General features: G+C 43.1%; 1 protein-coding gene across 3 annotated transcripts in view; it reads left to right on the top strand.

The window, feature by feature from the left end:
• The window catches only part of LOC122492129 (myosin VIIA and Rab interacting protein), a 375,178-nt gene that overhangs the window by 148,362 nt on the left and 200,234 nt on the right, over window positions 1-26,582 (top strand). For all 3 annotated transcript variants that reach the window (XM_043595686.1, XM_043595688.1, XM_043595687.1), the window contains exon 3: window positions 7,652-7,873. In XM_043595686.1, the coding sequence (XP_043451621.1) occupies window positions 7,652-7,873 (222 nt within the window). The remainder of the gene's footprint in view (window positions 1-7,651; window positions 7,874-26,582) is intronic.

Genomic DNA, 26,582 nt, shown 5'->3' with positions numbered 1-26,582 from the left:
CAATGGAAACCGCAATATGATACCACCTCACTGTCCCTAGGATGGCGATAATTAAAAAGACAGACAATAGCAATCGTCGGTGAGAATGTGGAGAAACTGGAACCCTCATGTATTGCTGGTGGCGATGTAAAATGATGTAGTGATTTGGAAGAGAGGCCGCTGTCTTAGAGGCTTCAACATAGCATTACTATACGACCCAGCAATTCCACCCCCGGCATTCCAAATATGGATTCACACAAAAACTTGCACATGAATGTTCACAGCAGCATTGTTTGTAATAGCCAAAAGGTAGAAACCGCCCAGATGACCATCAGTTGTATGAACGGGTAAATAAAATATGGTGCATCCACAAACGGAATATTCTTTGGCAGTAAAAAGGAATGAAGTGCTGATACATGCTACAATATAAATGAACCTTGAACATGTGCAAAGAAAGCAGCCAGACACAAAAGACCACATGTGGAATGATTCCATGTGTATGAAATGTCCAGAATAGGCAAATCCATAGAAACAGAAAGTAGACGAGTGGTTGGCAGGGGCTGGGTGGGGAGGCCAACAGTGGGGAGTGGCTGCTTGATTGGTATGGGGTTTCTTTCGAGGATGAGGAAAATGTTCTGGAATTAGATAGTACTGATGGTTACACACCTTTGTGAACGTACTAAAAACCACTCAAACCGTTTAATAGGGTCAATGTTATGGCATGTGGAGTATATCTGAATTTTTTTTGAAGTCGGGGAAAAGTAAAAAGGGAAACTCCCAGAGGGTGGAAGTAAAGAGGGAAGTAAAACCAGAGTGGTCAGCCTAGTCAGAAGGGAAGGAAGGGGCTACAGGCTCTGACGGCTAGTGACTGCAGCGTTAATTTCTGTACGGGGGCAGGAGATGTGGCTTGAGCCTTTGGAGGACAAGCAGACGGAAATGAGACACATGTATAACCTTCAGCATTGGAGGGTTTCACTCTTAGCGAGGGGGGCACCCGGGAAATTTCTACTCACTGGCTTAGGGGAACTACAAAGCAGGCGACCTTTGCCTAGACCCCTGGGTGGAAGAAAATAACTCTCCATTAAGAAATCAAGCCTCAAAGTCCCAATCCTGCAGTACACATGGGGATGAAAATCCGAATCTTATTATTCATGTGGCACAGGATTCTCCAAGCTGAGAAGTGAATATGAACCTGGTCTGGAATCAATAACCTCTCTGTGATGCCTCGTGAAAGCAGGTGCATAGCCGCTCTGCCATGACACCTGCACAGAACAGGTGCACCACAGGAGGAGTGAGCTTGGCTGACGAGGACCTCAATCAAAGTGATAAACCGTGAAAGCAGAGACTTCACCCTGAGTAAGACTTAATAGACACATCCAGTAGAGGAATTAGCACTCCTTCTCAGAATTTAAGATAATATAAGAATCAGGAAGAGGGTATAAAGGAAGTATGTTTAAAATAATTAAAAAGATTTTAAAAAATCAATAGAACTCGTATTGACTTGCACAAAAGAGAGAAGACAGGCAAACTTCAGTGGGAAAAAAATCAATACAACTTCTAGAAATGAAAGTTAAAGTCAGTAACATTTCAAAAGAGTTAAACAATGGAGAAAACGTGAATGAAGAAAGAATTTCTAAACTAGAAGCTAGAACTGAAATATGTGTCCTGAATGTATCTCAGAAATACAAAGAGAGGACAGAAAGGTTAGGAGGCATGGAAGAACAGGGAAGGCTTGACATAGAATTCCGGAAGGACTGATTAGAGAAAATAGAGCAGGGGACGACACTCAAAGTTATAATTGGAAAATTCTTTAAAATTAGTGAAAACTTTGGGGCTCCTGGGTGGCTCAGTCAGTTGCACATTTGACTTGTGATTTCGGCTCAGGTCATGATCTCACGGTTCATGGGTTCAAGCCCTACGTAAGGCTCCATGCTGACAGTGCGGAGCCTGCTTGGGATTCTCTCTCTCTCCCTCTCTTTCTGCCCCCCCCCCCCAACTTATGCATGTGCTCTCTCTCTCAAAGGAAATTTTAAAAAATACTATAAAATGAATGAAAGCTTAAAAAAAATTACCAACAGTTCCAAGCAGAACAATGCAAAAAAATCCTCTTTTAGACACTTTATGGTGAACACCAAATGGAACACCAAAGACAAAAACAAAACAACAGCAACAATAACAACAACAACAACAACAACAACAAAACAAAAACTCTCAAAAGTAACCAGTGAGAAAAATGAGATTTCCTACAAAGGAATAATCAGACTAACAAACTTCATATTACAACTTTTGATGTCAGAAAAAAAAAAGGACTAATTCTTTTAATATTATCTGGTGCTTTTGGAAAAGAACTGTCAACTTAGGATTCCATACCCATTTAAAACATCATTCCACTTTAAGGATGAAATAGACACTTGGCAGCAAATGAAGATTGCTAGCGTTTTCCTTGTGGGAAGAATTGCAAGAAGTTCAGCAATTAAAAAAAAATTAACAGGAGAGGAAACATCAGAGACAAGAAGCAATGACGAACAAAGAAATCTGTAAATGTGGATAAATCTATACAAATGTCAACTTAAAAAATAGTAAATGAATTCTGCCTCTGGTATGGACGAAGTAATCTCCTATCGGACCAACCCTCTTGCAGATAAAAAGTATACTTTCTGGGCACAACACAAAACCATTTACTGCACAGCACCCCATTTGCAACCAAATCCAAGAGGGACGAGAGGGATGTTGCCACTTGGAGGAAGGAAATGGCCCCAGAATTTCCTGTGTTCAGGGCTTTTCGTCTGAGTGCAGGTCGCAGACTGCATCACGGGGGGTGGCTAAAACTATGGCTGAACAATATTAAGAATAATTTTTGCAGCTACAAACCAAGATCGAACCAAAACACTCTCAATAATAACATAGACCATTAGAGGGAATTAACACGATGTTGATGAGGGGAAAGCTGTTAACAGTAGGTGTTAATCCCAATATGCATGTTAACCACTAAAAGAAGTAACAAAGAACATTAAATGCCAGATCATGCTTGGGAAAGCAAAGACAATGAAGAAAATCAATGTAATAGAAAGGAGAAAAGGAGAAAAAGAGGAAACAAATAACATTAGATGGAATTAACAGTAGATATAACAGTAGAAATAAATCCAAATGTATTAGTAATCTCAATATAAATGGTTTACACTTTCATGGGAAAAGAGATTCTCATACAGTATGAAAGTAGAAGATTCAGCTACATTCTGCTTATAATATCCCAATCTGAAATATGATACATATGGTGAAAGGGAAGAGGCATAAAAAGGTATACCCCGGCACACCATCAGTTTAAAAAATCTAAAATATTAACAAAATAACTAATATAGACTATAAATATAAGACAGACTTTAAGACAAAAAGCATTATTAGGGATGAAGAGGGTTGTGTGTGATCACAAAAGGAATATTTCATTAAGTACATAACATTTATGAAACTTGATGCACCTCACATGATAGTCTTAAAAAACATGACATAAAAAATTAACTAGAATTGAAGAGAAATGGTAAATCCGCAATTATAATGGGAGAATTTTATGTCTTATTCTCAATGGATAGAGAATAAATATTCTTTTCAAACACATATGGACTTTACAAAAATAGAGCTTGTAGTAGGCTATCGTGCAAGTCTTAACAAGTACCAGAGAGTTCACTTCTTCCAGACCCTCTTCTCTGATAAAAATGTAAAAAAAAGTAAAGGTAAAAATCAATAACAAAATCCATATATTTGGAAATATGTTAAATTATTAAAAGTAAGTGTGTTTTACTTTTTTAAGGTTTATTTTTTAAAAGTTAGGGAAAAAACTATATACAGAAAATCCTGAAGACTGAAAAAAAAACTAATAAACGAATTCAGCAAAGTCTCAGGATACAAAATTATATACAGAAATCTGTTTCATCTCTACACAGTAGTAATGAAGTAGCAGGATAAGAAGAAACAATCCCACTTAAAATTGTACCAAAAATAATAAAATATCTGAGAATAAACTTAACCAAGGAGGTGAGAACTACAAAACATTGATGAAAGAAGTTGAAGGCAACACAAATGCAAAAATATTCCATGCTCATGGATTGGAAGAATCAATATTGCTAAAATATCCATACTACCCAAAGAAATCTACAGGTCTAATGCAATTCCTACCAAAATACCAACAACATCTTTCACAGAACTGGAACACATACTCCCAAAATTTGTATGGAACCCCCAAAGACCCCAAAATAGCCAGAGCAGTCTTGTCTTGTAAAGCTAGAAGTATCACAATCGCAGATTTCAAGACAAAGCTGTAGTAACCAAAATAGTAGGGTACTGGCACAAAAATAGACCCATAGATCAGTGGAACAGAATATAAAGTCCAGAAATGAGCCCACACTTATATGGTCAGTTAATCTACAACAAAAGAGGTAAGAATATGCAATGCAGAAAAGACAGTATCTTCAATAAATGAAGCTGAGAAAACTGGACAGCTACATGCAAAAGAATGAAACTGTACCATTTTCTTATGCTGTATACAAACATAAACTCGAAATGGATTAAAGATCTAAATGTGAGACCTGAAATCGTAAAATTCTTAGAAGAGACCACAGGCAATAATTTCTTTGATATTGGCCATAGAAACATTTTTCTAGATATGTCTCCTAAGGCAATGGAACCAAAAGCAAAATTAAACTATTGGGACTACACCAAAATAAAAAAAAAAACTTCTGCATAGCAAAGGAAGTCATCAATAAAACAAAAAGGCAGCCTACTGAATTATGAGAAGATATTAACAAATGATAGATATGTCCAACAAAGGGTTAATATCCAAAATACAGAAAGAAGTTAACAACACACTCCCCAAAACAAATAGTACAAAATCTATTTCTGCCCATAAAAATGGGCAGAAACCTGAATAGACACTTTTCCAAAGAAGGCATACACGTGGCCAACAGACACACGAAAGGATGCTCAACATCAGTAATCATCAAGAAAATGCAAATCAAAACCATGAGATATCATCTTACACCTGTCAAAATGGCTGGAATCAAAAAGACAAGAAGTAACAAGTGTTGGTGAGGATGTGCAGAGAAAGGAACCCTCGTACACTGTTGATGGAATTGCAAACTGGAGCAGCCACTGTTGAAAACAGTATAAAGCTTCCTCAGAAACCTACAAATAGAAATACCCTATGTCCCAGTAATCCCACTACTGAGTATTTACCCAAAGAAAACAAAAACACTAATTTGAAAAGATACACGCCCCCTTGTGTTTGTTGCAGCATTATTTATAATAGCCAAGATATGGAAGCAACCCAAGTGTCCATTGATAGATGAATGGATAAAGAAGATGTGGTATTTACATACAATGGAATATTACTCAGCCATAAAAAAGAATGAGATCTTGCCATATGCAACAACATAGATGGATCTAGAAGGTGTAATGGTGACTGAAGTAAGTCATTCAGAAAAACAAATAACATATGATTTCACTTATATTTAGAATTTAAAAAACAAACAAAGAAAAAAGAGAAACAAAAAACAGACTCTTAACTATAGTGAACCAGAAGGACCAGAAGGAAGGTGGCGGGGTGGGGGTTGGGGGTGGGGAATGGGTGAAGGAGATTAAGAGCACACTTACATGATAAGCAGTGATTAATGTATAGAATTGTTGAATCACTATATTGTGCACCTGCAACTAACATAATATTGTATTTTAATTATACTTCAATTGAAGAAGAAAAGAATAGAGCAAACTCAAAACCAGTAGAAGGCAGAAGTGGTAAAGGTGAGACTAGACTTTATTGCGGCAGAAAATAAGTAAGCAACATAGACCAGCAACCAAATGCTAGTCCTTCATTTAAATTAATAAAATAAACAGACCTCACAACTTACTGAGCAAAGGGCAAAAAAGCTTAGGGTCAACTAAGCAATATTTGGAAGAAAAGGAGACATGATTACAAATATAGTGGTGGTCTTAAAGTCGTGAGAGAAATCTGTGAACCTCTTTATGCCAGCATTCTTGAAAATCGAAACAGACCATTTCCTAGGCTTCAAGATCAAAACAGTATATATAATACCATTTTAAAGTAAGAAGGCAGGGGAGGGAGAGAGAGGCAACAGAAAGAGAGGGGATTGGGGAGAAGAAGAAGAAGGGTGAGAGAGGGTAGATACCTAAAATAGCTCTGAGTAGTAGAATACAGGTAATTCTAATATTGGTCCTTTCTGCTTACCTGTGTCCTGGTTAATTTACTCCCATCCCTAATGTGTCAGGCAAGGGCAACTCCTATCCACGCAGCCATTGTTCACCATTTAGGCCATGGATTTTGAGAATTTGCTTCTGGTCGGGTGGGCCACGGGGGCCCCTGGAAAGAAAGGGGTCAGGAGGAAGCCTGGATGTGCAGAGATGGGACAGCATCATGGCTGGTGGTGGGCCTGGGGAGGCAGCCTACGGGCCAAGACGGTTGAGGACTTGAGCCCCATCTTCTCATTGTCTTCTCCATTGTGTGTCTCCTATAAAGACACTTCTCATTGGATTCGGGGCCCACCAGGGTAATCCAGGATGATCACACCCCAAGACTGTTCACTTGATTACATCACCCTTTTCCCCAAATAAGGCACATTTCAGGCTATGGTGGTGGGAGCACGGACATACCTTTTTGGGGCCACCATTCAACCCACTGCAGGGGCTGTATGACTGAGAGGTTTATAGACAAAGGAAGTACTTCTAAATGATGAAAGATACCATATGGCATGTAGAAAAGACAAGTGCAAGACGGGAGAAAGTATTTGCCACATACATCGTAGATTTATCTGGAATGAACTGCACCATCACAGACTGAGGGTGGAAAAATGAGGTACTTTGCTGTTACTGTTTGTGGGCATCCACTTTTGTGGCAGGAAAACCACTCAAATTTGCCAGGTCACAGTAACTTGGCTACTTGCGGTCAGTTTTTCCGTAGGTAACTCGGCCTGTTTGGAGGCATCCTTGCCTCTCCGAGCTTCTCTTTCCTTCTCCCTGAGTGTAGACAGAAAGGCAGGCAGCGTGGTGTTTTGCATTCATACGGCTGGCCGTGTGCCCAGTGTGACCGTGAGCTCTTTGGAAGAAAGGATTGTCTTTGATCCAGTTCTGAATCAGCAGTGCTTGGGATTTGCCCATCACCCGGGGAAGCTTTATTGACTTACATCGATTTGAAAGCTTTTAAAATCCCTGGGTGCGTTAGTTTCAGGGGAGGTTAAAGAGGACCGGGGCTGCATTTATCGTATTCCCAGCAGGGCTGTTGTGAGAATTAATGTTTTAGCATGGATGATCTCCTGCTCCTTTAGAAAGGCATTAATTAAGTGAAAGGTTTTATTTTTCAAGGATGTGCTTAGTTTTATGATAATTTGTATCTCAACCTATTGTCTGAAATAGAAGTAATGAGGCTCTTGGGCTTTCTCGTAGAAAATGCGACTCGCAGAAGTGCGCAAGAATTAATCCACCAGTAGGGCTCCTCTCTGGATATCGCGTCAAGCAGTTGGTCTCTTGGAGTTTGTCGTTTGGAGGGCAGGTCGTCCGGGGCGGCGCGGCCCGTGGGGGGGGCCCGGGGCGGGGGGTGCTTTACGGAGAGAGCGTCCTGACCGGATGCGCTGTTTCTCTTCCCCCCCCCCCCCCCCACCTGCTGGCCCAGCGAGATGAAGCAGAAGCTGGCCGAGGAAGGCAGCAAGTGCAGCATCCTCTCGAAGCACCAGAAGTTCGTGGACCACTGCTGCATGCGCTGCTGTTCGCCCTTCACCTTCCTGGTCAACACCAAGCGCCGGTGTGCCGACTGTCAGTTCAACGTCTGCAAGAGCTGCTGCTCCTACCAGAAGCACGAGAAGGTGTGGATCTGCTGCGTCTGCCAGCAGGCCAGGTGAGTGGCCGAGTGGGCTCGTCAGGGGCCCGCTGGTGGCCCCGTCTTCCTTCAGCCGGGTGGGAGCAGCAGAGGCCGGCTGGGCAGGACGGGAGTCCTGACCGCGTGCAGTCGAGAGATGGCCCAGGTGCACGGGACACCACGCCCCCTTCACAGAGAGAACGAGGGAGGGCGACGCTTCTTGTCCGGCCCGACCAGTCACCCCTTTGGCCGAGGGGGCCCAGAGCACGGGGCCGCCAGCTCTAGGGTTTGGAGAAAGCTTCCCAGGAAACAAGAAATAAGGGCAGGATGGTACAAGATGAAAAAGCAATGCTAACGTGAAAGTGGGGTGGGGATGATGGTCTCCACGTGAGGGAAATGGCTAGCGTGGAGTCTCACGGGGACACGTGTTTTTATTCTTCCCTCAGTGACTGGCAGAGCATTTGTTTGATACATTGAGTATTTGGAAACCGGTAAGCCTGATGAGCCAGGGTCTGGCGTTTGTCCTTTGGAATTCTTAAATCTTTGCTGATCCCAGCATCTGCAAGGCACATTCGTATTCATTGCGTCCTTCATAATGCCTCCCGCCGTGAGCAAGATGGGGTCTGGCCCGTCCCAAGAACACACACAGGAGCCCCTGCCCCCCTCATCTTTTCCTTCTTTCTTCCTGCTTCGTTTGTTCACCTCCATCCTTTAACGTATCAAGTCCCAGCATTTTCCCGTAAAGCTAGTTACTGCGGATGACTGCCAAGCGCCCTTGGGATCGATCCCCAGGGAATCTGTCTCTGAGCTGTAGATACCAGAGATACCAACTGAAGCAAATGGGGTTTGTTGAGCACTCATTACCCAGGGTGGGTGCTGCCCGGGTTCTGCGTGTGACTTTCAGAGCAAGGAATCCATCCGAGTCTCCATATAGCAGCTCCTTGGCAAGAGGAGGAGAAGCTCTGTGGCAACAAAGAGAAGGAGGAGGCTTTAGTTGTACGTGAGCCTACGATTGAGAGTGGATGATGCAAAGAGGTACATCCTGCGCCTTCCCTTTCTCGGTAAAGTTGGGTTAAGGTCAAGTGCTGATACCAAGAGAGTTGCCTGTCGGAAGAGGTTATGTGCAACAGAAGTTGGAGACCCAGGCTTTGGAGCTGGGTTCTAATCATTGATTTGTGTACTTCCAACCAACGGGATCATTGTGTGTTTTGCTCCAGCCGTGCTCAACCTCACATATGTAGACATGAGGAAAGTAGACGGCCGGGCTCTTCCTGGATTGGGGGCGGGGGGGGGCGGGGCGCGTTTCAGAACTTCGGGACAGATGCAAGGATACGGAGTTCAAGATATTTAAAATGTAGAAATTAAAACGATAGACTAATCTGGATGGTGAAGGAAGGAAAGTCAGAAAGGAGCTGTAGATGGTGGGAAGAGAACGAAGAGGTCAGTCAGCTAGAAGTGCCTGGTAAAGTTGAAGAACTGTGACCATGGGGGTATTTAGCGGAGAAAATTTTGTGTACCCGAAAAGATGTTTGAATTAGTGGTCTCTGAAGTGGATCCGTCGGGAGGTGAACATGGGCATAGGAGGTTGAGGTCTAGCTGAGGAAGCCACGGGACTAGAAGGCAGGTAGGTGCACATGGATTCCAAGGTGACCAGGTTGATGGCAGAAGTATGATGGCGATCCAGGTGACACAATCTCATTGAGCAAAGAGGAGGAACTAGCAGGCCAGGAGGTGATAGCAATAAGGAGTAGAAGAGTGTGGTGTGGCCGGATATCACAATTGTGTATCTGGGCGGGTGTCACACAGCATTTGGCTCGCACACCTGCCACGGCACCACAGTGCCGCACCCGTGTTCGTGACCAGCCTAGTCTGTGGCCGATACCTTCAACTCCATTTGGAGTACCGGAGCCCAGCATGTAGGAGACACGCACATCTCTGTGGGTTGAGTAACAGAACAGGACACTGTTCCAAAGCAGCCAAATGCATGGTGCAGGTGAGACTTCAGGAATTTGAAAGAGAAGGGATCCAGAGAGTGTTGGGGCATTCTTTTTCTGGAAAACAGGGGGACCCCAGATGGTACTCAGGTTGGGAAGAGGCATCACAGGGCACTCTCGGACAGGGTGTGCCATGAGCCAAAAAGATCCCACGAGGTGTGCGGAGGGCCCGGGACAGAGCCCTCTTGCGGTGGCATGTAGAATTTAGGTCGGTTTAGGTGAAGAATTCGGGTTTGATCCCCAAGAGGTTGTGGCATCATTGAAATTCAAAGCATTGAGACTCTAGCAGTCATCAAAATACGCTATTCATACTATTCTTCATGTATTCATCTCCACACAGCAGGAAATACTAGCTCTTGCACGATCTTGTTTCTTTTCAATTTTTCTCTTTTCCTCTTCTTGGTGGATCAGAAAAATCGCCACCTTTACTCAACAGCTAATAGCAATAAAACCTGCAATCACAGCCTTTCAACCCCACATCCACCCCAAGTTGTGTGTATGGGTCTGTTACCAGTTCCAATTGAATGGCACACTGCTTTCCTCAAACAGTAGTGATGTTAAGTGAGTTCTATACTGCCTCGGGATCATATCACTGATAAATGGAAGAACCTTGCCTTGAGAGCCAGTCTGCCGATTGAATGCTGTGCTGTTTCATTTATACTAGATTGTCTCAAGGAATAGTCAGATATTGAAAAATGAGCCATAAATGGGGCAGCAAATGGTTTATAAGACTATAGTTTAAATTTCCATTTTACATTTCGAGCCACCTAAAGAGGAGGCAGGAGGCTCAGGTGACCCCATTGACCTGAATCTTGCATCATTTTCGTGTCAACATCGCGTGACAACTCCCTGAGTCTCAAAAGAAGGACGCCAGAAAATAAAGAACCATTTGTAGAAGGGATACCTTGAAAGATATCCAAAAAACTAATGTAAATTTGCTCCATTAGTTTTTTAAAGAAGGGTGGGGATTCCTGAGAAGTCATCCACATTCAGTGCGTCTAGCACAGATAGAACACACCCACACTTGTTTAATCAAAGTTGGCAGAAAGAGGATCCTGAGGAGAAGTTGGGAATTTTTCTGTTTTAATCTTGTGTAATGTCATGTGGGGACATTTCTGGGAGTCTTAGGATTATAATAATATTGTCTGAAATCAAAGGAGATGAAAAAGTGGAGCTTGTTCCCTGTTTTCTTCAAGTTCATCATAGGAACTCGTTTAGGGAAAAAATCCGTGATGCATGTGGCAGGTCTTTGCTTCTAGAAATTTCTTGAAGGCCCAATGTGGTAGAGAAGTATGCCTGGGTCAAAGCACCTCAGATGTATGACCTGTGGGCTGACAGTCTTTTTTTTTACATTTTGAAGGATGCCTCAGAAGAGTTTATTTTTCTGATGTACTAACAAGCTGTGTAACTCCTCACTGCCACACAAAAGACACAGCTAAATTCATCATGTGAAGCATTTAAGGGCCACTGTGACTTGAATCATGTCTGAAAAATTTCTGACTAGTAACAGCTTTTAAAGCCTGTCCAGTTTCTTGAAATAGGAAAAAAAAATAGTTTACAAGAGATTACGGAGACTAAATACAGATTTTACCTGGCAAAAGCTGGTGTCATGCTGGGGGATGGCATCGTGGACACTGTGCCTCCCTCCATGTTGTTCATTGGTTCCTCTACTCCTGGGGCAATCTGAAGTTCACCTCTTGGTCTAGAAGTGATTTGTTTTATTTTGGATATTCTTCCAGTAGATTCACAGTCAAGCAGTGAGATTTAAAACCGCTGTATATGTCAAAATCTATGAAGAACACATTCAGTGCGTGTGCGTGTGTGTGTGTGCGCGCACTGTGTGTGTGTGTGTGTGTGCACGCGTGCGCGTGTGTGTGTGTGTGCGAAATCTCAATGAAATGGTTGATAGCTCTGTGACATTGCAGAGGTGAGCACTTTGGTGAGGCCACATTTAGACCCATTTTTCACTGCCCACTGGCCATGATGTGCTTTTTCCCTTCCTATGTAAATTAATCTCATTTTTGTTGCATTGGTTTAATTTCAAGCTGTTTATCCAGTGGCTATACCATATGCATATGGAGCCATGAATGACTATAATGATAAGAATTCTGGTCCACAAAAAATTAAGGGGCTAAGAGTCGAGGGTAGACATTTATGCAAAAAAATTAACAAATTGCATCAGAAATAAATGACTATCAGGCGCCTGAGCCTGTCTCTGGTGTAGTTCTAAATGAGCGATTTGGATTAGAAATGTAGGGTTCATCAGGGAGGACCCAAATCGTGTCTAGTCTCTGTAAAAATGGTAGAATCTGTAAATTCACCTTTCTTCTTTTTTGTCTCATGTCCTAGTGTTCTGTTTGGTTATTTATTACAGTAAAAACATTTCAATTTTAAATGAAAATTCCCTTTTAATGGTCATTGCTATAATTATGATGCTGGTTAGTTCATCATCCGTTCTTTTGCTTCATATGTTTTGCATTAAAATATATTTTTATTGTCAGTTTAGAATTTTTAACTTTGGGAAATTAACAAACCTTAGATGAATTTATTATAGAATGAATGATGGATTACTTATTTTAGAGATTATATAGCCAATCGGATACTACTGAATCATTCCCTCTGTCACATATATATATATATATACACATATATATATATATATATGTAAATTGATCTCAACAACTTCTTTGTTTTTTTTTCAACGTTTATTTATTTTTGGGACAGAGAAAGACAGAGCATGAACGGGGGAGGGGCAGAGAGAGAGGGAGACACAGAATCGGAAACAGGCTCCAGGCTCTGAGCCATCAGCCCAGAGCCCGACCCGGGCCTCGAACTCCCGGACCGCGAGATCGTGACCTGGCTGAAGTGGGACGCTCAACCGACTGCGCCACCCAGGCGCCCCTCTCAACAACTTCTTGTATAGATTTATCCGAACACTAAAAATAAGGATGTAATAGTAGTTGCATTTTAAGAACTTCTACAGGAAACAAAACTTTCAGAATGAGCCCAGACCTTGCTTACCAGCCACTGTCATTTGCGGTCAAATTGATTCAAGAACAACACTCCTATTTTCCTTGGGAACAAATTGGCTTCCTAGTTCTTTGCTTCATTATAAAAATTGTTCTCTCTGATTTTTGTCACTTTGTGCTATTATCTTTAACACAGACCAATTTGGGAGATTGTTGTCAGAGAGTGAGAAAAAAAATTATCCTCGGAATTGAAATCAAAACACATCTCCTCATTATGCTGTGTCATTTGCTTTGTTTTTTTCTGAGACAACTTAAGGCTTCGTTTCTTTTCACTTGGAGCTGAATATCCTTTACTTCTTTCCGATCATTTATTCCTTGGGTCGTCACACAGTCCACATGATTCATAAACTAGCATTACTGACCTTTTGGTATAAACTCCACAGTATGTTTGAGAGATACCCCAGTGGATTTGCAATATCCCTGAGGAAGATACAGTAATATTAAAAATTCTCATCATATGATAAAGACATTCACAAGGGAGCAAATATTTGGAAAATATTGAATATAGAATGCAAGGGGGTAGAGATTTATGCTTCAAGTAGTTTTGTTTTCCTCATTAAATTAGTGGGTTTTTTTTCACCATTCTACTCAGTGTTGATGACGGTAGACTGAGAAAGACACTCTTATCCATTGCTGGTGGAATCGAAATGGGCATTATCTTTTACTGACACGTATCAAGAGCCTTTAGTATGTCCAAGCCCCTGAACCCAATCATTTCATTTTTGAATACTGCACAAAAATGAGGTGTGCTGAATTGTTTGTAACACAAAAACAGAAGTAATCTAAATGTCCAACAGCAGAACAGTGGAAGAAAATTAGGGCATATTCAACTTAATAGATTATGATGAGGCCTTTAAAGTAGTGTATACATTGTATTAGCAAATACAAATTTACAAGGGTAGATTCTTACATTAAAACATTATATTAAAAACTGCAACGTAGGGCTGCCTGGGGGACTCCGTCGGTTAAGCATCCGACATCAGCTCAGATCATGATCTCGCGGTTGGGGAGTTCGAGTCTCCCATGGGGCTTTCTGCTGTGATCACAGAGCCCACTTCAGATTCTCTGTCCCTGAGTGTGCTTACGCTCTCTTTCTCTCTCAGAAATAAGTAAACATTAGAAAAAACGACAATGAAAAATGTGTGTACAATATAATTGCCGTATAATAAAAGAAACAAGACTGAAAGGGAATACACTATCAATGCTGTTAACATTGGCATTGGGAGATAACATAGGGATGAATCCTTTTTCTCTTACCTCTATTTTCCAGTAAGTTTGCAAATTTCCCACATTTTACGCATGTGCTTTTATAACCAGGTGTACATAAAGCAAACATGAAATCTGGGATGTGCTGCTTTCTCGCCTTCCCATTCCAAATCCTCTCGCCCATCACCTCAGTGTTGCTGTTCCCCCGACAGCACCCTGCTTTCTGCCACAGAGCTAAAACCACCCAGCTTCCCAGGGAAAATGGACCCATCAAAGGGAACTTGTATTCTGAAGGCCCATATAACGGGCACTTTAGGTTACAGATAGCAGCCTGTCTATAACAGATCTCCACAGAGACTGTGACTGCAGCACTCAGACTAATCATTGTCAGAGTGACCTGAATCATGAGGCAGTTGGGAATTTGGAAAACTATAAATTGTCCCCAGTGAAAGCTAAGCGTCTAAATTCTGGTCACTGATTTTTTGCTATGAATAGATTAAATAACAAATATATCAAGAGTGCCTGCTAAGGGCATGGGATTGAATTTGCCTTTTCAGATGAGTTATTTCATGTAACCCTCATAAGAACTCTGAGAGAGGGCAAGAGATTAGCCCCGTTTTAGAGGCAGGGCGGTCTGAAATGTGGAATGACCAAGTGGCTAGCCAAGGTCACTTTGTCAGTCTCAAGTTCAGGAGTCTCCTTACAGTCTCCCCAGGAATGCAGCCTCCGGGCCCCTCTCCTTCAGCTGCCCGGCAGGCCTCCTTGCTCAGCCAGCCACCTGGACCCTATTTTTAAGTCTGCAGAAGCAGGGGACAGCCTGTGCTCCCAGACGGTGTTAAAGGGATAGTGTAGATTTCAGTTCCTCTTGACGTCCACATTTGCACTTCCTGGACAGCCAGAGCAGTGAGGACAGACCGAGACAGGGGAGGGAACATCAGGGAAGGAGGACAAGTACGGTAGCTTCCCAGCCCATGCCACCGCATGGCACTCCCCTCCCGTTGGCCCTTCGGGCTCCTCACAGCCCCACTTACCTGAGATGCGTCACTCTAACGTGCATCCTATCTGTGCCATCAGGGTCGAGTGGGTACTGTATCCGTTGAATGACTGACCGAATCTCCGAAAGCCTGCATTTTTAGGGAAGATACAGACTATGACATTGTGTGACATTGAACGTTAAGAGCATGAACTAAATCTTTGAGCTATTTTTGGTAAACCAGTGGCCTCTGAACACATCATTCTAACAGGTTTTAAAAAAGAAGATTTACTTTGATATACAAAGTTTAGTAGGCTTTGATTAAATCTGCAGTATTCACAATGAGCATTTAGGATACATTATTAGGCTGACAACCATGGGTTTTATTAGTGTGTTTACATAAGGAGCTATGATGGCTGATTTTATGTGTCAGCTTGGGTAGGCCACGCTCGCTGGGTATTTGGTCAAACAATAGTCCAGAGGTTGCTGTGAAGATATGTTCTAGATCAGATTGGCATTTAAATCAGTAGACTTGGAGTAGAGCAGATTACCCTCCATTATGTGTGAGCCCCATCCAGTGAGTTGAAGGCCTTTCGAGAAAAAAGATTGATTTCCCCAAAGAAGAAGGAATTCTGCCAGCATATGGCCTGTGGTCTCTAGATGCAACAGCCACTCTTCCCTGAGTCTCCAGCCTGCTGGTCTACCCGAAAGAGTTGTTTTTTTTTGTTTTGTTTTGTTTTGACTTGCCAGCCTCCATAGTCCTATGAGCCAATTTCTTAAAATAAATGTCTCTCTCAATAGATGATAGTAGATAGGTAGATCGATCGATAGATAGATGGATATAATCTCCTATTGGTTCTTTTTTTTTGGGGGGGGGGAACCTTAACTAAGAACGGGACCTCCAAGGAGGGCAGGACAATGGGAGATGGGAAGTGGAAAGGAGAGAAGTAAAATGGGACCCCTCATGGTATATTGTCCAGCCTGGCCCCTGAGAGAGAGGGAGCCACAGGCAGAAGCAAAGAAGCCGTTTTCACCGTGGAACATGGGACTCAACAGTGTTGCTCTGCAGCCTAGGGCACAGTGTATGATATAGACATGGGGAGAGAGGCATTGTCCTTTGAGGACAGAAGCTCAAGCACAAGAAGGATTATTGTCCCTGGTAGCGCTGAGGGGAGCTGGGCAGTGATTTGGCATTTGCTCAGGAGAGCAGGACTTGGCAGCAGAAATCCAGTGGTTTCTCTACAACTGGACGTTAGCAGGGGCTGGAAGGGGGACGCACCACTAGTGACTTCCTGCAAGACTTCCCGAGAACTCCAAAAAAACACCTAGGAGACATACCGTGGGTGGAGACTGATGTCCTGCTTCATCCAGGAGGAGACACAGAACCCGTACCATTGGAATTGTTATCAAGATGACCTTATATATGTGTTTCCCACAGGCTGGTGGCACTTGGTGAAATTCGGGTTGCAGTCGTAAGGCAGGCATTGATTTGGGCAAAGCGAGGAGAAAAGAAACCCTAGGATATTGAAACATTGGTAGATGGACCACCTCAATAAGCAGGCCTATGACCCTGACAGTGCCAATCTGATCCTCTCTGGGAATTTGAATCTTGGGCGGAGCAGCACATCGATTGAGGACGATTAGAGCTGAGTCATCCCAACATGACAACGTCCCAAATGTTGACCAGGGGTGATGTTCCCATTAGTGAGAGTCCTGGTCCTGCCACCTCAAGTCTTGGATGTTCAACTTTCCCCTTAGTTCTTTAAGCCACCGGATCTTTCCATTAAATTACGTTTTCACAGAAGTCATCCAGAATTCATTTTTATGGCTTAAAACAGAACCTAAAGAACCAGATCTGCTACAGTAGACACAATGCAACCAGAGCTGCAAGATAGAAATTTTAGACCAAGAAAGAGTAGAGGCAGGTGACCACCCTGATACGGGACTAAGAAGGGGATATTGTTGTTTCTTCCATGTTTCCTATCTTCCACACTTCAATGTGGTGTCTCGAAATTGGCAGGCCTGACTAAGAAGTGTGACCTGAAAGAAAGAGTTCTTGAGTTTCTAATTTTCTAAGATCCCTGTTGCATAGAAAACAGAAAGGTTTTCAGCTATGACATTAGTTAAATATGTGTTAGAAAGAGAAGAGTAGATCTACAGGCATGGTGGACGATATGAGGGTATGAGCGATGTTTGGGCAAAGGCCAGGAGTGGTACAAACATGTTGTCGTACCTAAGAACTGAGAAGCGACCCCTTTTGTAGGTCAGGTGGTTTCTGCGTCTTTAGTTTCAATCAAATTAAAGGAGGACCTGAATGGCGACTAAAGTACTATTGGGTCGTAGGCAGCCATGTGATTTTTGGCATATAACTCAGATAGGGCTCAGAGTTGAAGGACATTGCTATAAAAAACAAAACAACAGGGGCGCCTGGGTGGATCAGTTGGTTGGGTGTCCGACTTCTGCTCGGGTCATGAACTCACGGTCCGTGAGTTCGAGCCCCGCGTCAGGCTCTGTGCTGACAGCTCGGAGCCTGGAGCCTGCTTTGGATTCTGTCTCTCTCTCTCTCTCTCTCTCTCTCTCCCTCCCTCTCTCTCTCTCTCTCTCTCTCTCTCTCTGCCCCTCCCCCGCTCACACTGTCTCTCTCTCTCTCTCAAAAAAATAAGTAAACATTAAAACAACAACAACAAAAATCAAACTGCTTCCATTCCCGTGTAGAGGGAAAAGTTTCCTCAGAGCTTAATTTTTTAAAAAGAAGACCTAAAACTAGTGCTGAACACAATCTCATTCAGATAATAAATGATACCCATCTGTGCACAAAGGAACCAATAAAAAAGCCATCTCACTGCAAGATGTATTTCCAATAAACGTATGCTTATGTTTTGTTACTATTTATCAGAATTGGAATATATTTATGGGGTTTTCTTGTACTCCAATAGAACTTTATTTATGAGCCCTGAAAGTTGAATTTTGTAGTTTTCATATGCTATGAGATACTGTATGTTTATGTTCTTGATCAACTGTGTCTTAATAATCAGAATCGATAACTCAATTCAAGATACGTATTTTGACACGTTGAGCCTCAAGGCTCAAAAAGCTATTAAATTCAATTTATTACACATATTTCTGTGACAAAGAATGATAGCAAGGTGATAAAGAAGACTGAAACATCAAAATACATGATACGAAATTAAATTCTGAAAGGGAAGTAGATGAGATAGAACTATCTGTTCAAGGAGGAAAATGGAAAATGTTAATATTCCAACTGATAGAGGAGTTGGCAGACTATGACCCACAGACCAACTCTGGCCTGTTGCCTGTTTTTATAAAAAAAAGCTTTGCTGGAACACAGCCATGTTTATTCATGTACATGTTGTCTATGGCTGCATTCAACTACAACAGCACACGGGAATAGTTACAGTGGGGACCAGATGGCCCACAGACACAAAAATGTCTGCTATCTGGCCACTTACAGAACAAGTTTGCTAGCCCCCAGCTTAGACCAATCATGGCCCATCCCAGCGCATTTCCACCATGAACGTGCTGGGACACTCTCATCATAAGATGCTAGCCAGAATGCAGACGGGATGGATGTGATGACAACCATCAGTGGCTACCATGATGCACAGTTTAGAATATCCGGGGATCTCAACCACCCCCGCAAAATGTCACACAGGCTGGTAGCACCATTTCTGTTCATTGACTCCAGACCTATGGACCACAGAACCCCACGGAGAGAGCCACAGATAGGGAACAGATAGGGAACGTAAGAAATCATTGGTTCTTTGCAGGATTTTCTTCTAACATTGATCAGTCTAGCAGGTGTCCTCATCATGAACTTTGCTCGTTGACATGGTAGGGGAAAAAATGCCCAATTTTTAACCATTAGACTCAGATATTTAAATTTTTGCACTCAATCTTGATGCCAATAGTCATTTCAGCCCAGCAGCACCTTTTTTTAGCCTGTAATTAACCAACCACCAGGCCCCCAACTGATGATACATTAAGAGACAAAAACATTAGAAGATAGTCTTTAAAACTGAACCAGTGGTGAACAGTTTGTTGTCATTTGAAGAAAAAAAAGAGAGATAGAGAAGAATGTAGAAAGCACCCATGCTTCAGATGCTTGATGCTTTTCCGGAGATAGAGCATGCCTGTCTCTCTGGTTTGCCTCACATCACCGGCCATACCGTACCAGACATGAAGAGGCCTTATGAAAGATGGTCCCTGTTATAACAATACTTTACCTCTCCCTAGCACTTTACTGTTTTCACATGTCTTTGTTGAGGTGTATTACATCCAGAGCTAACAGACCTTCTCTTTTGCCAAGAGAAACAGCTCCTCCACTGATGCCAGTCTTGGACCACGATCTAGGCAACAGGTGTCAGCCCAAAGCCCCAGAATAGATTCCACTTTTAACATTAGCTGGAGGTTCTCTTTAACCTGATTAACAGAAACAAGAGAATTCATTGGGAATGATGGAAGCCATGCCATGGACTGGACCCTATATGATTATGAACATTCACATAAACATCATCATAATTCAACAAATACAGAACGTGGGCACATCTCAGAGATATTGTGGGTTGGGTTCCAGACAACTGCAATAAGGTGAATCTCACAGTAGAGTGAGTCAGATGAATTTTTTGGTTTCCCAAGTCTTATAAAAGCTATGTTTACGCTCTACTGTAGTCTATTGGGTGAGATGGCATTATGTCTAAAATGACAATATACCACCTTTATTTAAAATATTTGTTGCCAGTGCCTGGGTGGCTTAGTCCATTGAGCATCCAACTTTGGCTCAGGTCATGATCTCGTGGTTCATGGGTTCAAGCCCTGTGTTGGGCTCTGTGCTGACAGCTCAGAGCCTGGAGCCTGCTTCGGATTCTGTGTCTTGCTCACTCTCCCCCTACCCCATTCATGCTCTCTCTCTCTCTCTCTCTCAAAAATAAACATTTGAAAATATTTACTGCCAAAAAATGCTAATCTTGTGAGTTTTCAGTGAATTATCATCACTGACCGCAGATCATCATCACAAATATAATAATAATGAAAATGTTTGAAATATTGCGAGAAAACCAACATGTGACAGAGACACGAAGTGAGCAAATGCAGTTGGAAAAATGGCTCTGAGAGACTTTCTGGACGCAGGGTTGCCACAGACCTTCAGTTTGTAAAGAACACAATGCCTGCTAAGTGCGATAAAGCTCAACATGACAAAACAAGGTTTTCCTGCACGTCTGAATTCTGATGTCAATGTCAAATCCCTCCCCACTGAAGAAGGGGTGAGAGTCCAGCCGAGAGTTAGGAGAGACAGCCCTGTCCCTGTCCCCCTCCCCATCCATCTTCCTGGTTCTTCGTCTGGCAGCCACGCTTTCTCTCCAACCCTTCCCAACCTGCACAAGAATGTCTCATTAATCCAAAGCTTTTACGACAATTGGGAAGACACAGTCTTCCTGCAGTCGCTCAGATTTTATAGTTTAGAAACAATGTCTTTGGCAGGAATGATTCCAGAGGTCCCAACTGGCCCCTGCTTGGGTCCATGAATCCTTGAGCTCGCCTGCATCGCCTGCAACTTGAGCTCAGTCTTGTATTCTGCACCTTGTGGGTGAGCACTTTTCAGCAACACCTGAACTTTTTCAGCTTGGGCTTTTTGTTTAGGGACGTGAACAGTTTCTAGGACAGAAACCAAGAATGCACTGTCTTATATCAATTGATCCTGGCCAAAATATGCAGGGCAGTCTTGTTTCCCATCCCATAAACAAGGAGATTGAAGCCAAGAGGCTTGGGGGACTCACCTGAGTTTACACATTTGCTGGCCTGTAGACAAAAGCTTGGCAGCCAGCGTTGAGTCCCTGGAAGCCGGAGCCCTGCACGGGGGTCGTCGGCTCCTGGCACATAATAGGCTACCAGTCATTGGTGGTTGAAATTGTGAAAGAATAGCAACTCAGTCCTGAACCCAGCCTCCCTCTACCAGTACTCTGGCAGGCTGCATGGTGAGGAATAACCACACCTGTCACAGATCCGTTCTCTTCAGATGAATCCTATCACTGGGAATGAGACCATGAAAGATTAACTGTAGCTATCGAAGCAGTTATTGGAGATGCCTTTGAACAAAACCTGGGAATCAGATAGGCAAGAGGAAGCAGGAGAGTTAATGCTTGGGAATTTCCATTCAAAAACATTCCTTCCTGGGGCGCCTAGTGGGCTCAGTCGATAAGGCATATGACTCTTGATTCAGGGTTAGAAGTTCAAGCTTCACATTGGGTGTAGAAATTACTTAAAAATAAAATCGTTAAAAAAAACCCATTCCAAACACATTTAATAAATGTCCATTATTTTTGTCAACACTGTGTTTTACACAGTGATAGAATGATAAATAATACATGGTTCTTGACCTCAAGGAGCTCGTAGGTGAGTAATTGGAGTGAGCGAGCGAGAGAGCAGGTGGGTGGCCGGGGGAGGGGTGGGGATAACCAAAACTTGCAAGCATGTATTTACAATGTAATTAATTGTGTAACTGCTAGAATTCATATATAAAAGATGTGTTTCCAGAAAGAAACAACCATCAATTCTGGCTTGAGAAATCAGGGAAAGTTCTACAGCAGTCAGGACCTGTCAGAAGGGTCTTGGAAGATAAGGAGGCCAACAAAATGATTGGGTGGTAGGCAGGGGTGGATATGGTAAATCAGAGTGAACCCTATCTTTTAGTGTAAGGGGAATTAACAAGCAGCAAAAATATCTACAGGTCACGTCTTCCAAATTGTATATTTTTTTATTTTTTATTTGAAAAGATTTAAAAAGATTTTTAACATTTATTTTTGAGAGAGAGAGAAGGAGAGAGACAGAACGTGAGCAGGGAAGGGGCAGAGAGAGAGGGAGACATAGAATCCAAAGCAGGCTCCAGGCTCTGAGCCGTCAGCACAGAGCCTGACGTGGGGCTCGACCCCACAAACTGGGAGATCATGACCTGAGCCGAGGTTGGATGCTTAACTGACTGAGCCACCCAGGTGCCCCCCAAATTATATTTTTAATACAGAAAAGCGTTATCTGCAACTGTACTGAGCATTCTTTTTACTGTCCCCTAACTGAAGGGTTTTCTTTTCCTTATATTTTGGGGGAGAGAGCTGGGGCATGGTTAACATTTTAGAGACACCCTCACAGGCGTGACAGGCTCTATCTGGCTGTGATGCTTTGGCACTGGCTGCATTTTGAGCGTGTCTTGTTGGCACCAGAGGTCTGCTACAGGCTGGAACAGCAAACAGAAAGCTATGGCTTTGGTGGTGAGTATATCTGAACGGGTAACGAAGATGTGGCAATGTATTGGGGACTGGCGGGTGAGGGAGGATGTATAGCAAGGTCAAGATTTACTTACTCGGCAAACAAATAATCCTCTTCCTTTATCACCAGCCCTATGGACTGTGAGAATGCTAAAGGCGTATTTTCTTGGGCACTCCTTTTCCAGAAATGGGCGTGGGGGGCACAGGGGGGCCCTTTCATCTTTCCACACTCTGCCCTGACCGTGTGCTGTCCCTGACAGAGCAGGAGTGGGCAGCAGGGCGGCACCCGGCCTCGGTGCTGGGACAGAGTGGCTGCTTGGGAAGGGCTTGCTCAGGGTAGGTGCCTGCATGACCAAATGGGACTGGATGAATCAGCCGTACGATTTTTATTTTCTCTGGTCTTAAACTAGGTCTTGGACCTTCTGTAAAGCCAGTAAGACCGTAGCCGTTCATCTGTGCTCTAGGTGGGGTGAGACCGGAGCTTGAAAGTCCTTGGGAAGTTGAGGGAGCCACAGATGGTTCAGCACAACTAGTGTGTAGGGTGCCACTGGGATGTCTGGGGAGGAGGCAGGAGGCCAGGGCCCAGGGTGGCTTCGGGCTCTTTGGAGAACATCTGTGGTTCTTTGTTGCTGAGCAGCAGTGCTTCCAGAACCATGCCTGGACATTCTTTCTTTCCTGGGATGGAATTCAACATGAACGTAGTTGAGGCAACCCCACCCCCACACGCATCTTGTGGTTCAGCTCCCTCTTGACACTGTTCTACAATTAGCGATTTCACTATTGTTTTTCCCGATGGAGAAGATAGAACTCAAGGGCTCAGTTGTCAGCTCAGTACCTGTTGACATTAGACCTTTGGCTTCAGACTGGAAGCCTGCATCCTCTTTCGACACCCTCACACACAGCAAGAACCTTCTTTGTTGCCTGCCTTCCAAGTCTCCCTCCACCCCAGGTTCCCGAGCTCCTGTTTTTCTCTGCTGGAAGAATATGGCCATTCTCCCAAATGCCGCAGGGGCAAGCTTTATTTAGTGAGAATTTTATATAACAGCCACTTACGTAACGCTGTGGGTTAGGCATGCTCTACGAGCATTATAAATAGTAATTCTTTTAATATTCATAATGGTATTTGAAGTAGGTACTATTATTTGCCCCTTAAGCAGGAAGAGGTTAAATAACTTAGGTTACATAGATTAGATTCTATTAAACAGGTCTGTTTCAATAGATGGGATGGGATTGGCTGAAAAACCATAGCATATCCTAAATTAAGCAGGTTGGGCACTTACTGTTAGGAGTCAGTCCGTGCCATGTTGGAAATAGGACAGATGCTGGAATTGCAGACCTGAGTTCAAATCCACCACTCGCTGCCAAGGGCAGAGGATACTAATGCCCTCCTTTTGGAGTTACTGTGAGAATTTAGTTGAGGGGACCTGTTTCAGTGCCTGACATTTGGGTGTTTGGCAAATGTCAGTTACTGTTGTTATGACTGCTGTTGATGTCATGATCATAGTGTGGCTGGCTTCTCTGGGGACCCTAAAGAGGAGCCCCTTAGTGATTGTGGAGCATGCTGATATTGACGCCCCCCCCCCAACCTCCCATTTCCTACTCTCTTCACCAGCCTTCTTATGTACTGGATTCTGGTGAGCCCTGGATGCGCAGAAAGAGCCTCAGTTAAGACTTCCAAGAAGCCTAAAGAAAGCCCTATGGCAAAGGCTGCCTTGAGCCAGTGTGTTCTTCACATTTTCCTTCAGCCTGACGCATCCACACAGGCTTGTTACTGGGATCGTATTTTGGGGTTAAGGCAGCCGATCTTCCACAGTGGCTGAGTTTCATAGAAAGATCATGGAAAGCTCTCTTTTCTAACCCAGCAGAACTCTTGAATGGAATGGAACAGCCATGAGCAGCCATTTGTGTTCCTCTAGGCAGATGACGTATGCCACTGGCTAATTGCAGAGGAAAAGGATGCTGACCCATGAACACGGGTCCCAAAGTGCCTTGATGACCCTCAGTGAGCCCTGTTCATGGACCCTAGTGGCCACCATCAGGCCATCATTGTCCCATAACTCATTCCTTCCCTAACATAGTGGTGCAAACACATGGGGTGACGGAACCTAAAATATATTGTATACGAGAGGTGGTCCTCTACACTGGAAACTTACGTTGATGGGAAGTCCAGAATTTTCCTCTGTTGACAGCACTTCCCGGAGGAAGGGGTTGGTTTGGTGATCTCTTGAGGTTCTTTTCCACCCTGTATTCATTCCATCCCACAGCCTGCAGTAGACACACCTAGCGTTTGAATCCTGGATCATCAGCCACATTTTTACCATGTGACCCTGGACACAGTTATTCGATCCTTTTGAATTTGGGAGTTATGAGACTTGCCTTAAAAATTACTATGGGCAGCAGGAGAGAAAAGGTATATAAATCACTTAGCAGTGCTTTACTATAATAACAGATAGCTCTTACTATGTTGTTTTCTTTTTTTTTTTTTTTAGTTTTTTTTAAATGTTTTTATTTTATTTTTGAGAGAAAGACAGAGTATGAGCAGGGGCAGGGCAGAGAGAGAGGGAGACACAGAATCTGAAGCAGGCTCCACGCTCTGAGCGGTCAGCACAGAGCCCGACACAGGGCTCGAACTCAGGAACCGTGAGATCATGCCCTGAGCCGAAGCCGGGCTCTTAACTGACTGAGCCACCCAGGTGCCCCATATGCTGTTTTCATTTTGAGGTTGTCAAATAGCTATTCCCTTTACTTTATAAAATATTAAGCACAGTATAGTTGCCTCTAAACATGAAGCATGGCAAAAATAATTTCGTTTTATAATTAATTCTTATAGTTTCTTTCCCAGCATTGACCAAGACAGTTAAATATGTCACCACTCAACAAATGAAAACACTGGTCCACCATCTGAAAGATGCCATAGTATCACTAAGAGAGTGTTTGAGGATATTGGCTTAAACCACTTAATAAACTTAAGTGTGCATTGCTTTAAATTTTAGTGCCGCTGGGAACTAAAAAAAATGTGCACAGCAGACTATAGCTTTAATATAAGCATCAGGTAAAAACCATTTGTACTGTATCACAATATACATTTCACTTTTTTTTTCTACTGAAGTAAAATGTTTACTCATCAGGCTAAGTTACACAGCTGATGTTTTTTTTATCTTGGCAGTGTGAATGTTATCTTTAATAGCCACTGTTGCTTAATTTACTACGTAATAATAAAGTTCCACCAAGGGAATTAAAATGGTTTGGCAAATAATCATGGATTCATCACCCAGATTTTTGTGTTTTTTTAAGTTTATTTTATTTATTTTGAGAGAGACAGAAACAGCACGCGTGGGGGAAAAGCAGAGAGAGGGAGAGAGAGAGAATCCCAAGCAGGTTCCACCACAGTGAGTGCAGAGCCTGACGTGGGGCTTACCCACGAGGCCGTGAGATCACGACCTGAGCCGAACCCAAGAGTCAGAGGCTTAACCGACTAAGCCACCTAGGTGCCCCATCGCCCAGATATTGAACTAAAATTTTACCTATCCTAAAGGAAACCCCTGAGTGTCCCCCTTTCATTATCTCTTCCCCCCTTCGTCTGGAGGTAGCCACCATTTTGAACATGGGACTTGTTGATTCATTCATTGCTGCAGACCTTTGGTATGACTGGACAAACCCCTAAAAAAAGTTGTATTATTTTGCTTGTCATCTTTACGTAATTGGTATTATGCTATCTATATTGTTCCACAGTTTGATTCCTCATTAAACTTTGTTACATCTATTCATGTTACATGTATGGTTCGTCTACATGGAAGAGACACAGTGTTCGTCAAGTATGCCTTATGCTCCCTGTATCTTCCAGCCTCCTTTACAGATGCATACAATTGATTCTGGACAGACGCTGAGCAGAAAAGTCACATGTCGTGCTCAAGTCAAGGCAGTTAACTAGAGGGGCTTCTCTCTTCCCCTCCAATGACGGCCTTAAAGGCCTAGGGTTCAGATTACGCAGCTGTAGATGGCAAAGTCTTCCACAGCATGAGTCTCTAAGTGATTGTGTGGAACAGAGCCTCCTGTCAACCCACACTGAACATGTAATATGAGAAAAAAAAAATACCTTGAAGTTTTAAGCCAACTAAGATTTGGAGGTTAATATATCAAAGCCTATCGTATCTTGAACAGGACAGCCACTCATACTGCTAATATAGTTCTCCGTTGTATGACCGCCCCATGATTTCTGTTCTCCTCTTAATGGATGTTTACATTATTTCACATTTTTAGCTGTTATAA

This window comes from Prionailurus bengalensis, chromosome C2, assembly GCF_016509475.1.
Source record: "Prionailurus bengalensis isolate Pbe53 chromosome C2, Fcat_Pben_1.1_paternal_pri, whole genome shotgun sequence".
Classification (NCBI taxonomy): Eukaryota; Metazoa; Chordata; class Mammalia; order Carnivora; family Felidae; genus Prionailurus; species Prionailurus bengalensis.
The sequence above is the reverse complement of the archived record's forward strand: the minus strand, read 5'-3'. Positions and strand labels throughout refer to the sequence as shown.